Below are 14755 nucleotides of genomic sequence, written 5' to 3' on the forward strand. Positions count from 1 at the left end.
ATCACCGTTGCATTCAATTTTGGACAATTTTGGGAATATGACTGGTCTTAAGAACTTTCAATTCAACATTATAATTTTGACCATTCAATTACGGTTTTAGGAGGGCGTAAAAAGATCAAACAAATCACGAAAGCATCATATTGTCCCAGCAACATTGAGACTGTTATAGAAATTACTAGACTTAATGGATTTTTAGATATTATGACACAAATAAGATCTATTTTATAGCAGCCTAGCATCACAGATATTTCACTGTCACCCTTGAATTCACATTTAAATTCAAATATTTCAACAAATGAAGTCTAAACTTGTTTTCTGTTTGAATCAGAATAGGGTTGATCAGAATTTTAATATTAAAGAGTGTGAAAAATATCTTTGGTTTGTAAACAAAATAAAACATTTGAGGACAGAGATTTAGCAAGAAATTACTAACATTTGTATCCATGGTCTTAATTTTATGGCTCAAACTAAATCATGTTTTGACAATACAATCAACAGATAATTTTTCCCATTCCAAGATACCTTGTATTTATATCAGCCACAAAATATGCATAATGTGTACCATGATTTGATTTTCATTTAAGATCTTAAATTCATTTATTCTCCCTAATCTCTGTAAGCGTGAGTAATGACAACTCAGTGTTACATCTTCCCGTAACATGTGTTTGTAGTACATTATGCAATTACAAAGTAAACAATCTAGTGTACATCCAAAGCGAAGAAGGAGTGAACAGCGACAGTCTCCCACTTTGTCCTTGCACAGAAAGGTCTATTTATATTGGATGGATGGGATGGATTTAAGGGATAGTTCAGGGGTTTTAAAAGGCAGTTGTCGTCCAATGTCGTCTATGAGATATGACAATATGTCTGCCGCTTAATCACAGTTTGACAGCCTTCTTCTGACTGCAAAGTGAAGTTTGTCAACTGCTAACTCTGCTATACCAAAGTCCAAGGATGAATTTTGGGTTTGTTGTGTGTGTCTGAAGGAAAGATTTCAAACACTGAAGTTGCAGGCAGCAGTTGACGCACAACTTCTATGCGCAGTGATGTAAAATGTCCAATTTTCTCGGAAGTTGACAAATTTTACAAATCAAAACCGTCAGTGCCCAATTGAGTCAGGCTGTTAAACAGTGAGATAAACTGGCAAACATATTCCTTGTGTGCTGCTGGCAACCGCTTTTTCAGTAAGAGCGAGCGTCCGTGTCTCAGGCTAGTTCTTGACGATGGCGGCGTGCTCAGCAAAGTCAGTACTCCATAGTGTACCAACAGCACTTCATAAAACCTGAGCTATCACTTTAAGAGGCATTAACGATAAATAAAAAAAAAATCTGGATCTTTTCTCCTAGTACTTGATACAAAGTGAAACAGTGATGTGACACCAAGCACATTGAGTTCTCACAGGTATCCATTTAAGGATCATCAGATATCCTCGTTGGCCGCTGTAGCATCAGGTGCGTCGTCGCGATGGTTCCTTGAATAACCCCTGCCATGCATGCGATACCGCTCAGAATTTCAAAGATAAAACAAAGAGGATATAAATCAACATCTTGATTTTAGCTGTTACACCCATATTATCACCGACCAGTTCATTCAATTTTTTTTTTAGCAAAAGTGAAGACATGAAGGACACATGGGGGGGGGGGCATGAAGGATCAACAAGGACAGTTTCTCTTGGAAGGAAAAGAAAATGAAGAAAAGAGGGCAGCCCATTCCAAAAGTCCAGGCAGGAGGGAACTCTTAAGTCAAGTCACCATGTTGGGGTCAGTATTGTGATCCCTATCCCAACATAAAATGCCACTTTAACGCCATGACTGCTTTCTGTCCTGTGTGTGGAAGCCTCATTTGGTGAAGGCAGCCACCACAGCCCATAGCAGCTCATTGGCGTTGGCCTTCATGCTCTCGCCTTCAGGCTCCAGTTCCAGCAGCTGCCGCACTCTCTTCATGGCCAGGTCATACTGGTCGTCTAGCAGCGGAGCAAAGGCATTTTCCAAGACATCAGAGGAATGGGCTAAGAAGATGAGTGCAAGCACCCGCTTGTCCATTCGTTGGGGGTCATTCACCCATTTGTCCAGTACGGCCTCCTGGACCCTCTTGATGAGGCGCTGCTTGATGTTGTTGTTGGTCAGAGGGTGTGTGGTCATGTCGAAGAGCAGGAAGTTCTGTTTCTCAGTCGTGAGGACGCCTTTCTCCACCAGGTTTTTGGCCAAACGCTCGCGGACGTTCCGCAGTTGATAATGGAGTTTCAGGGGGTTCCAGGTCTCTCCTGAAGAGGAGCCAATGAAACATGGGATGGTTAAAATTCAGTTTTAAAAATATAATGAGGCACATCTACATTCACTTCACTTCCATCCAGTTGAGAACTTGGAAATGCAAACTTATCCCGAGCTAGCCATCATTAGCAATACCAGTCTACAACAACACTTTACATCAGGGGTGGGCAATTATTTTCCACATGGGAGCACATGAGAAACTAATCAATAAGCTAAATTAATTCTGCTCAATATTCATTTTTATCTCTCTATAAAATGCAGTAAATTGCCTAATTTTGGTGTAAATTTGGAGCATGTCACACTCTAGAATCCTGTTATTTACCTTTATTTTGAAATTTCTGATTAACCTCACATGGGCGAAAAGGCCTGTGAGGTGGCAGCCAATGGCCTCATGTGAAACCATGTGTACACACGCCGGCGTGTATGAAAATGTGGGAAACTTTGCGTGGAACATTGTTGACCGCAGTGCAAACGCAGTGCTGCCGTGGTAATACACACTACAAACGTGTGTGAGAGCAAATGACTGAAATTCATTTTCCACCGAGGAATCTTTTCTTTATGTAAATAGACACACGGCTAATGAACACACGTCAGTCACCAATTTAAACGCTCCAAAATAAGTTATGGACTAATTTGTTGTAAGAAAATGGGACTTTAACGTTGAGTAGAACATTTTATTTATCCCATTTGAATCCATAGGATAACGAAATAACCACAAAAAAGTTATTCCACCACCGATGCGCCATTCATCAAAGAGACCGGTGATTCAGGTGTGCGCTCGTCAGCTGCTGGAGACTCCGGCACACTGGCACCATTAAAACCTCTGTGCTGTGTATAGCTGCTTATAAACACATATATTGTGATATATATCGATATCGAGCATACATCATGATAAGATTTTCTCCCCACATCGCCGAGCCTTTGTGGAGATGACATATGTGGTGCATGCGAGTAGGTTTTCCTGAAGCACTCTGATCTCTGAAGCATGAGGCAGCTGTTTTCAAGAACTCTTCAGTCACAAACGAGCAGAGGGCAAACTCACCACTGAGCAGTTCTATCCAGCTCTGCACGGTCTCCGGTGGCTGAGTGTCTTTGATGTGTTTAAGAGCCTCATCCAGGAGCACGTCACCGGTTGGAGCATCTGACTTACAAATGACCTGTGAAATTCATTGACAAGATGACACTCGGTCACAAAGTGCAGTTATCAGACAACATCGTCACAATTTTCGATTGTAAGGTCACGATTCAATTCAGTTCTAGATCTTTACTACTCTCTTAGCACAGATGGGTCTGCCGTTTTTAGACTTCTTGAGTTAAGTCTTTAGATCATTAGTTAATGTCATGATTTAATTTTTTAGTTCCCATTTCAAATCTCTACTAATGTCATGACTGATATAATGTCATCATGTGTTTGTAATGTACCATGCTAAGGCTTTATTATCAGACCTCCAGTGACATCATACATGGGAGGAAACACCTTTGTCATAAAATGCGACCTGGCATGCTAATTTAAAGCTTAAATCCAGGGTGTTCCACAACTAAATATAGCTGCATGTCTGATGCTACAAATAAACCTATAGCGCTATTTATCGCAAGTTGAATTTTGAGGAAGTTTCGCTCAAAATGAGGAAGGAACAGTTGCCTGTGTTAATGGAGTTGTTTCGGCAGTTACGTCGACATCCTTATGATGCATGTCGAGATGTCCAGTGCTTTGCTACATGCTCGTAACATAGGGGGAATGCCAAAAAAAATCCTACACCACTGATTTCAGAGAAGTAGTCTGAGAGAATAAAAAGCAGAGGTTGGTGTGTTCATTGGACCAATCAAGAGAGCAACAGTATGTGAATACGCATGTGCACTTCATCAACAGAAGAAGATAAAATGTCACATGGAAATTCTACAGGAGGGTTTTGTTTGATCAGAATATAAAACCTCTTCTTGATAGGTTGTCCAATGTTATGGTTTAGAGGAACTAGTTCAAAAAGAGTGCACTATAGAGTGAGGGTGGTCAAAACATAAACCAATTGTGTGAAGAAAAAATACTCAGAAAGACATGTCCTACCTTCCTGGCCAGCAGACCTTTCCTCCTCATGCCACAGGTCTCCAGCTGGAGGCGTCCCCTCAGAGCAAGTTCTATCAGCATGCACCCTCGCAACCCTGATGAAATGCAATCATTCCAGAACGAGGTGTAGCCCTAAATCAAAGAAACGCATACCAGGTTTGTCAAGCGATTACAATGATTTAACAGGAAAAGCAGAAGAATTACCGCAGGTGCTCTTTATTGTATATGCGTGTGTGTGTCCCTTTAAGCATTTGAGATTAAATGGAGACACGCCTCTATAATGATCGTCTGGGGCTGCAAGATATATTCACAAACAGGTGGAGCTCGTCTTAGAACATTATACTCGGGAGCTGACAGGAGAAACACTTACTGTAATGCTGCATTCCATTTACATCGAAAATCGTAATGACACTCCTAACCCACCGTTCATGTAGTAAAGGGTGAGAAATCGGAAACGCAAGTGTATCTCAAACTAACGCTCTACATGGTATTTTGTGCACACAAACAGTGTAGCAACTAACAATTATTTTGATAGTCTTTTGTGTTTGTTCAGAATAAATGCTAGTAACGTTACAATTTAGAATAATTTTGTACACTCAATTAAGTGTAGATATCTTATATTCTATAATAAAACAATTAATTAAAAGATAAAGTGTCTTGTATATAATTCTCTTTGATGATAGTATTTTTTAGTTCAGTGTGCTCAGAGTGAGTGTTTCCTTCCTCAGTGAGACTTGTTGTCAGTGTTGTGGATGAATGAGCTTATTCAGAGACATGTATGATGTGTTTTGTTTTTTGTCTTTTAAAAAGGCAGCGTCAGTATTGACCAGTGCTTGTTCTCTACTTCACTGCACTTAACATATCAACCAACATGACTTATTATACCACTTGGTTTTAATACTCTATTCCAATTGTTCAATAGCTTCATTCATATATCTATGATTTCTGTATAACAGATCGTTGTTACATATAACTGACTAATCACACAAAGAGTCTCCTGTGTATCAATGCGCAAAAGTCCAGTCATTTTATCAAAGTGTAACTTGTAAGAGACATCTCTGCCACGGTGGAATATTTTCCAAATATCAATATTAATATATGTGGGGAGAAGGAGACAGTGTTTGTAGCTCAAAGACCGTAGTCAAGAAGGAGAGGAGACTAAGGAGACTAATACTGCTCAAGAGCCAAAGCGGTGGAAAATTTCAGGGTTAAGGCCACATTATACTTCTCCGACTGCGTATGCGTTATCCGTCTGCGTCACCACGGAGACGCCTCGAGCCTTTATACTTCTGCGTCGTGGTGACGGACACGCGCTGCAATTTCCCGCCCGATCAGTAGGGGTCGCTGCGCAAGGTTGTTCTGCTTCAGGCTACAGTGAGCAATGGCGTCCGAGAGAGAAAGACTGTTGTTGTTGAAACAGTAGCCGTTACTCACTTTTCTGTGTGAAGGAACGCAGTTTAAAGATAATTTGAGGCGAGAAATTGGCCATTTAGAGTCTAAACATGTGCTGTGTGTATTAAGATATGACGTATTTACAGTTTGGCAGCGGCGTTATCGGCGGGGATCAGCTCTGTGTGGACGCTCGGTGCTCACTGTGAGCCGGCACAGATCAGCTTAGCTCGGCCTGTCCTGAGGACCAATCGCAGCTCTTGCCTTCTCCGTTGTCCCTTGACGGAGTGACGGACACTTAAAAAATATTTTGTGCAGTCGGAGACGACGCAGAGGCTCTTCCACAGTCTCTGCGTCAACGCAGAGTCTCTGTGTAACCTACGCAGAGCACTTTACGCAGAAGTATAAATTGGGCTTTACCCTCAACAGAATCCAGCTTCTGGCTTGAAGGGTTTTGGCATTTATTTGCTGATAAACGGCTTCAAAAGATTTACACTAAACATATGCTGCTCTGCTACCACTGCCAGTCTCATTTATATCCACTAAGTAGGTGTATGTGCCGATATGCAAGTGTTTGTGCCACTTTGCTTTTGCATTAGCATTACTCCAGCCACCATCATGCTCATTGTTAACTTGCGGTGACTTTTTTATTCTACTCCCTTGCAGTAGTGGTGCCACATAACCCTCAAAAGCCCACAGTGTAAAGAAATAAAAATGATTTACTTTACAGACATACACTTCAGTTCAAACCCCACATAAACTGACAGACCATTATTCTACTATGAGGAAGCAAACGGATGTTTTCATAATAAATAAAATAACTCTCAAATCAATTATTTTTTATCATTGACTTTGTTGATTATATCAACGAATTGTTGTAGCCCTAGGAGCAACATGTCTATGGGTAAAAAGTTAAACAGTAAGGATGACAGAAGTGCTATTGACAGTAAAAGAAACAGCATTTGTAAGGTGCTATGCAAGGTTGCTTTGAGTTTGAGTTGGAAATCCACCCGACCTTGGAAATTCTGACTCCAGATGGAATACACCATATGCGTAAGAGCAGCTTAATTTATAAAGTGTACATGAATAAATTCTGTAAGAGGTCATTGAGAAAGATGCACCTCTGTACTTGTAATAGGGCGTTATTAGAGATTATTCCAGACACACTTCAATAAAAACATCACCAAGCAGAGTTTTTAGACACAGATCGTCTCAATTTGTAACATTTGTAAATAATAACAACGTCTGCACCAGTTATAATTTGTGTTTTAATGTTAAAATGAAGTTCTTAATAAAAGGGAATCTACAAACGCACCACCTTCACATACTTATAATATATAGATACATAGTACATCAAAGGGATCAAATATTGTATTTCCTACTTATCTCTACTGGGATTATTAAACAGCACTTTCCAGTTCAGCTAATATTCTTATGCTAACTGACGCTGTACATGTGTCTCAGTAGTCTACTGATTAAACAGTGATAAGGTCATATGACAGCACATTGAGTGACAGACCCACTGTACATAGTTATCAACATAAGTATTAGCTTTTCGTTTATCGTCAATCCATCCGTTTCACTTCCGACTTCAAATCAGTGTTTGTCTGGTTGCCAACGACTCCTATACTTCAATACACTCCGCCAGTCACAAGACAACAGCTAGTTCACTGAAGATAGCCATAAAGAACCCCTTCATAACGTTGTACTTTGTTCCAAACAACACAAATTGTTGTTAGCTAAAGCTAGCATTGTAGCAAACCGCCATGCTAATGTTAACCACAGCTATGTCAGCAAGGAAAACACAGCTAGCGTTAGCTTGGCAAAACAACATACCGTAGACTAAAGCTAATAAAAAAATACATTACATTTACAACGAAAACGACAGTGCGAACGTGTCGTTACCTCTCGGTCCTTCAGGCCTAACAGCAGCACTTCTTCCATCAGAGTGAGACGCGTTTCTTTGGAGTCCCCGGTGTCTTCGTCCTCCAGCTCGTCGCCCCGCCGGGACTCGTGGTCCTCCTCGGCGGACGGACGGTCTTTGTCGGCGGCGTTGCGCGAGGCTTCGGTCCGCCGCTGTACGAGGCCCGAACTCCGCTGGGTCAAGGAACTCATATCTGCCCGGCGAGTTAGCTGAACGACGAAGACGACGAAAACAAGACGCCCCGGACGAGGCTGCCGGAGATGTTCGATTCGGTTACTTGTTGTCAAACATAGAGCGGTTACATCGAATGTTGTCCACGGCGGCTATTGCTGCCTGAGCACAGATGACGACATCTGGATCCCCGCTCCTCTTCCTTGACTCGCTCTGCAGTCGTGTAATGTCTATCTAATATGGCGCCGTGGAGTCAATGTGCTGCTGAACTTACCCAGCAGGTAGAGGCCGACACAACCTGGACAAGTTACTGTCAATGACACTGAACAAGAAATCAGCTCATTTTATCTATAACAACATATTACTACAGCTATTTATTTAATATTTTTATAAATGTGAATATTTATATAAAACATAAGCACCACGGTTGAATATAAGTTTGTGTTTTTTAATCTGAACATTAATCGATAATAACATACATACTGTATATTAGGCCTGTCACTAAATTAAACAACTGTTTTGATAATTTATTAATCGGTTTTTCAAATCAACAATTAACCCGCAATTAAAATGCATAGGTCCAGTGTTGTAATTAACTGCTAACTAAACGTGATGACTAATAAAAAATATCTACTGTTTATGATCTGTATCTGTATTAGAAGATCTTATAAGTTATTGCCTTTCATTTCAGATAATACCTGCTCTATTATATATTTATTTGGCTTTTTATTGTCAAATGAAGGATATTTATGTGTGCTAGAAAGAATGAAATCGACTATAAATATGGTAAAATTCTGCTATAACACAAATGATTAGGTGTACAATTAAATAACTTTTTTTAAAATATATAATTGTGACAATTCCATGTATTTTTAATCAATATACAGTATTTAATTGATAGTATATGTGATGATTATCAATGTAACAGCTTTTGAAACCAGGAAAAGTCATCACAGATTCCTTGTCACAAATCTAAAACCATCTTGTCTGATATAGATATATTACATTTTACCCATATAGCCCAGCTCTAACATTCAGACAACGATAGCCTTAAACAACTACGTGTAATCTGAAAAAAACAAGGTTCTCATGAGGAAGATATACAGTGATCAACCACAGTAGTAAAACAGATGTTATGAACTCTTACAAAATTGCCTGTACAAATCATGTAGTACCATAAACACACCAGTGGTTGGCGCCCCTGTAGTAATGATTCTGTCTGGACCTTTTGGAGTTAGACTGTTGGGACAATTTCTCAAAATCCTCTGTATTTACAGATGCATACAATCATCATATCATTTTGCACTGAAATATATATTTTACACTTTTATTTTGTGGTGTCACTGATGATTTATTGATCATATTATTATCCAAAACATTCCAAAAATCAACACCTTCTGCCTCTTTATAGTCCTTTATTTCCTTTTACCTGTTACAATATATGTAATATCTTAACCCAGTTCCCTCACCATTCGACAACCTTTTCTGACAGGAAATTGTTGTAAACTGTCCCACACAAAAGTCTATAGAGAAAATCTGCTCTCTTTTTTTAGCTCATACTGTAGGTCCACAGGAGCTGCTACTCTACTGTTTCCTCATTATTGCATGTAAGTATTCTGCAAACACTCAAGTCACAAACGAACACATTTGACTTCACTGATAAATGCAGTAGTGCTGTGATGTAAATTCTCTGATTTTGTCTATGGACTTTGGTGCAGGAGAGTGAGCAGTTTACAACGTGAAGTAAACTTCAGTTTCCAGTCAGAAAAGGTTGTCGAATTGTGAGGAAACTGGGATAAGATATTCGTAAGATATTAAACAGGTTCAGATTTTATGAGGTGAGCCTTTTGTTTGAAGTGAGATGTTATGAAACAAAGTGGATGTGGCCTTGTCTGTGGCTTTGGTTTCATTGAGGGCTGAGCGACACTCCAAGCTGGGATTCATCAACATCATGTGTTTACTAAGGTTGGGATGAGTCATCGTGTTTATACCACTGCTACAACATGGGCCCATCTCACTGACACGGAATGCTGTGTGCATTATATTACCCTGTTATAACTGTAGCAGACAGAGGAGTGGTAATATTTGTGTTAATAAAAAAAGAATCACAGTTAAAAAAATATTGTTTTTTCTTTGACAGAAAGTGTAGCTAAATGTTTTCTTTCCCACACTTCCTGATGCCCTCCAAAAAATCAAAGGCAGAGGCAAAATTCTCAAATATCACCCTGCTCATCAAGACTATAATTGCTTATTTATTATAAATACAGAATAACACATGTGAAGAAGTCAGAATTGTGAGATAAAAACTAGGCTGTTTTTGTTGCCATTTTTTTACATCCCTGATCTTCGTCCATATATGAATCAATTGATTTTATTGGCCAAATCTTTTATACGTAAGTGCACATTTTGTAACAGAAAACTTTTCTCGAGAGATTTCTTGATTCTACAATCTATATCTAAATGTAACAATCAGAAGGCTTTGAAGACAGTTGATGTATTCTCTTATTTTTTAATATTATAATGAAACTCCTGCATTTCTGTTCTTTTTATCATTTTTTAAAAAACTTTTTATTATATGTTTGTACACTATATACAGTATTCTACACTCCCTCTGGATGCTACAATGCTGTACATGACTACTAAAAGGGGGAAAAACAAGCCAGCAGCAAAGGTCATATAATCACCAGAATGACTGTATACATCACACAATTCAACATATTGCACTCAATATGAACAAATATAACTATTAATGACATGTTTTCCGTGTTTAGGGATTACTTTATTTATCTCTTAGATTATATATTTGTAAAAAAAAATTTTAATTAATATATTTTTATTGTGTTCATTATATACACAACATAAGAGGAAGAGGTTTGGAGGCGTGGTTTAGAGTAAAACCGCCGTCTGTACAGACTGTGGACAGTAGTCTCCGCCCCCCTCCTCCTCCTCCTCCTCCTCCAGCAGCAGCAGCAGCAGCAGCATTAGACTGAAAGCTCATCAGTTTCCCTGCTGGAGCACACGGTCCAAATCTGAGCAGAGAGAGAAAAAACACACCAGTCCACCACTTCTACTGTTAAACTGTCTCGCTGCTTCTTTCGTGTTTTTCTTTTCCTCCAGGAAACAGCCGCTGAATGGGGTTTTGGAGACTTTTTTTGCCCCAGGTGAACGTGAACGCAGCTTTACGAGACTTTATTCTCTACGCGGATTTAATGGTTTGAAATCCGCTTTTGTAGGAGTGGAAGGTCACTTCTTTTGGGGGGAGGAGAATAAACAACAACCTGGTCTTTTTATTTTTATTTTTATTGTTGTATTTTTTTTAAAGAGAAGAACGGAAACATGGAATACTGTCATTTGTGAAGTGGGATGAGGAGACTTCGAAGTGAAGGACCATGTAGTTGAAGGTACAGTGAGCTCTGTGTCTCTGTCGCTGTCTCACACTTTACTACATTACCTATAATAACACACACACACACACACACACGCACGCACACACACGCACACACGCTGTGTGTGGCTCTCGCTCCAATGTGTTCAGTTGTACCGAGTCCATTTTTAACGTGACCTCAGAGGCGTTCATGGGAGATTGGGGGAACCTGGGGGGCCCCCAAAAACATCCAGAGGATTTATTATTCCTACAGAAATGTACACACATGGTAATATGAATTAAAACTACTGCAGCAAAGTCAGTATGTATTCATATACTGTATTAAAGTACTGCTTAATCACATTAATACATAGCATTACGCGTTCAATAAACAGCTTTTCATACACAATAAATATGAGATGATGACTTTAAAATAGTGAAACGACACAGCTATTTATTTTAGTATACATGAAGAGAATGTACAGTTTGAACAGGCAAAGCAGCCATGTCCAAGATATGCAAACCGATCATAGCTCTGTTACGTGTTATTGAAACACATAGAACACAAATGTATTTGAAATTTACATTGTAACAGCAGCAAAGACAGTAAAGATAATAAATAATAAACATGCATTACATGTACAAATGTACACATGTAATTTAATTACAACCGTGGCGCATCGTGTTGCTCAAGGAAGGACAACGATATTTCACCAAATCGATATTTTTGACCCACTCCTACTTGTTAAGTAATCATTATACTTTACTTATTACTCACTTTCAAAGTAATAATTTGTATTACTTGTTATATTGAATTTCTACTACATTATTTTTGTACTTACCTGGGCGTCAAACAGCAAATATACAAACATGGCAGTCTGTCAGAGAAAAACAATCTGTCTTACCCAGCGTTTACTTTTTTCTGCATGTTCATCAGCCTCTAAAGGACAAAAAAACAGTCGTTCAATACCACTGTTTCATGTCCGATAGGGATACATGATATTGGATATCTGATATGCCGATATATTGAGGGCTTGGGTCAATAACCTATAATACATCCATATGTAGTAAAATAAACTTCATATTGTTCATATTCACATTGCGGCAGATGTAGATATACATTTGCTTTAGTGCAAAATAAATAAGAATAAATGGAGGTAGCAGCCTATTCAGTCTACTGTTTTAGTTATTAGTCATATTTGCCAATATTTGATAATATGTTCAAAGCCTGTATTTGGTGATACTGATAATATTGTGCATCCCGAGTCATATATTGTACATTTTAGACATGAAAGGTTACATAAAAGGTTATTATGGATCAATAATGCCAAAATTCATTCTGCCTACTCGTTGCTTTTTTTGCTTTTGGCTTCACCCTGTCTAAGGGTCACAATGGGGTCATCGCAAAAGTTGACTTTAAACTTGAATTTGGAGTGATCGAAATTCATTTCTACTCACCTCTGTTCATTGACTGCAAACTCACTGGTGTTCCATCCATCTAACGCTTTATCCTCCACCAGAGGGTCGCAGAGGGTGCTGTGCCTATCTCAGCTGACATCGGGCAATAGGCAGGGTACACCCTGGCCAGTTCACCAGTCCATCACAGGGCCACATATAGAGACAAACAACCATTCACTCTCACACTCGCACCTACGGTCAATTTAGAGTGATTTACTCACTGGTCTGGTCACAAGTTTCCTCTGCACTTGGCCATGGGCTGCCCCCAAATCCTGCCAACTGCCAGAGATATTCCCCCCACCATTGGCCTACACGCACAGAAAAAGACATTATCATTAAAATGGGATTTTTAAGGTTAAAATTGTAACATTCCCACCAAAGTTTGAAGGATATTCGAATTTTGGATTAAAAGTGACAGCCGTCATGTGATCAGTCAGTGTGTTTGTTTTGGCGCCCTCTTCAGTGCGTCCCTCTGTCCATCGTCCTGGCAGACTGAGCTGCTCTCAGATTGGTTTACCTTCTGCGTTCCTGCTGAGGAAGCCTCCACTCTCTGCTGCTCCATTCGCTGTTTTTCTCAGCCTCCTTTGACTTCCAAAGTGACCTCACGATGAAATAATGTGATGGCTTTTACATCTACAGGCTGCCATCCAGACTGCACTGATCATTCCCAGCCTACCACCTTCAGGCACCAGCCACCAGTCATTTACAGTTCACACTTCACTTCATCTGCTGCTTTGCTTGCATGGGCCACTATCTTCCAAAAGAGATTTTTTTAGTTCCATTGAAAATTTGTTTTCATTCTAATGTTTCTGGTCGGATCATTTCCACTTTCCACCGCGATTAATAACTCCTTTCCTCTCGAGGGCATTCCACACAGAAAATGCTTTTTTAGTGTTTTCATTTATCCAATCAGTCAGACTCTGGTATGTGAGTATAGCTGGCTAAATCTTTTAAAAAAGCAAGAGTCTTTAATGTGGTTGTGAAGTACTTTATCTGTTATGTCCAACATTGCCTTCAATAAATAATCAATTAATTTAAAAAAAATAAAATATATATTTTATTTAAAAGACTTTCCAGATCCTTAAATGTGAATATTTTCTTTGCTTCGTATAACAAAGAAAGACTAAAACTGATTTATTTGACCAAACAGGTACTTGATTAATAGAGGTAATAATCTACACATTAATGGATTGTGACAGTAATCATTAGTTGCAGGCATACTTCAGATGTTTTAGAGCAGGGGTTCTCAAAGTTTTGATACCTGAGGGCCAATTTAGGAACCCAACATTGTACTGAGGGCCGCCAAAGGAAAAAAACCAGAAAGAAATCCCATTTGTAATCATTTTAATGACCAGATTGCAGTTCTACAGTTTAGCTTTAAGTAATATAAACGTTAATATAATGTAATTTAAGCATTAATAAAATAAAGCTTTATAATTTACTGGGTAGTTACCCAGTATTTTGGCCATTGTTCTTACTTTCTAATTACAGGTTAATACCAAGTAACACATTTCTGTTACCATATATTTACTGGGTAAATAGCTAGTAATTGGGGGCTGTAGCTACCTGCTTATTAGCAGCTTATAACCCAATAATACATTAAAATTCACCATATAGAAACCAGGTAAATACCCAGTATTTTTGTTTACACTTATCGGTCTGTATCCAGTAATGTAGAATAAACATTTAACAAGCTTAGTACCTCCTGGATTAAAACTATCAACTGTAATTCATTGCGGGCCGCCAGAAATGATTCTGCGGGCCGCCATTGGCCCCCGGGCCGCACTTTGAGGACCAATGTTTTAGAGGATTACTGTGCATCCTTCAGCCTCTTGCCACTGCTTCAGCTCCTACTCCACTACACTTTTTTGTTTTATGATTTTTTTCTCTTTATTATTTTGTTCTCTGAAGTTGTGCACTCTCTAAGTTTTTAAGCAATTGCCGGCAAGCGATCAATTTCATTCAAGTATTTATGATTCTGATTTAATTATAGATGTCTATGCTTACTAGTTATTCATTTAATTTCTAATTTAATACACTTTGGTTATATTTTCGGATACATTTAGCATTTTAAATTGTGTTTCTTAGTCTGATCTGCTGATCTATATGAATGGGAC

The 14755-nt window shown here is 39.0% G+C and overlaps 1 protein-coding gene across 1 annotated transcript; it reads right to left on the reverse strand.

Annotated features, from left to right (window-relative positions):
• Nucleotides 1-1678: 1678 nt before the first annotated feature.
• Nucleotides 1679-8004, reverse strand: LOC310925425 (Golgi phosphoprotein 3-like). Its single transcript, XM_083887374.1, has 4 exons — nucleotides 7627-8004; nucleotides 4333-4464; nucleotides 3313-3427; nucleotides 1679-2263 (listed from the first exon to the last, which is right to left on the reverse strand). Exons 1-4 carry the CDS (start codon nucleotides 7834-7836, stop codon nucleotides 1839-1841), a joined length of 882 nt encoding a protein of 293 aa, XP_083743500.1. The 5' UTR covers nucleotides 7837-8004; the 3' UTR covers nucleotides 1679-1838.
• Between the last annotated feature and the right edge of the window lie 6751 nt (nucleotides 8005-14755).

Source organism: Microchirus variegatus (assembly GCF_963457635.1).
Source record: "Microchirus variegatus genome assembly, chromosome: 3".
Lineage (NCBI taxonomy): Eukaryota > Metazoa > Chordata > Actinopteri > Pleuronectiformes > Soleidae > Microchirus > Microchirus variegatus.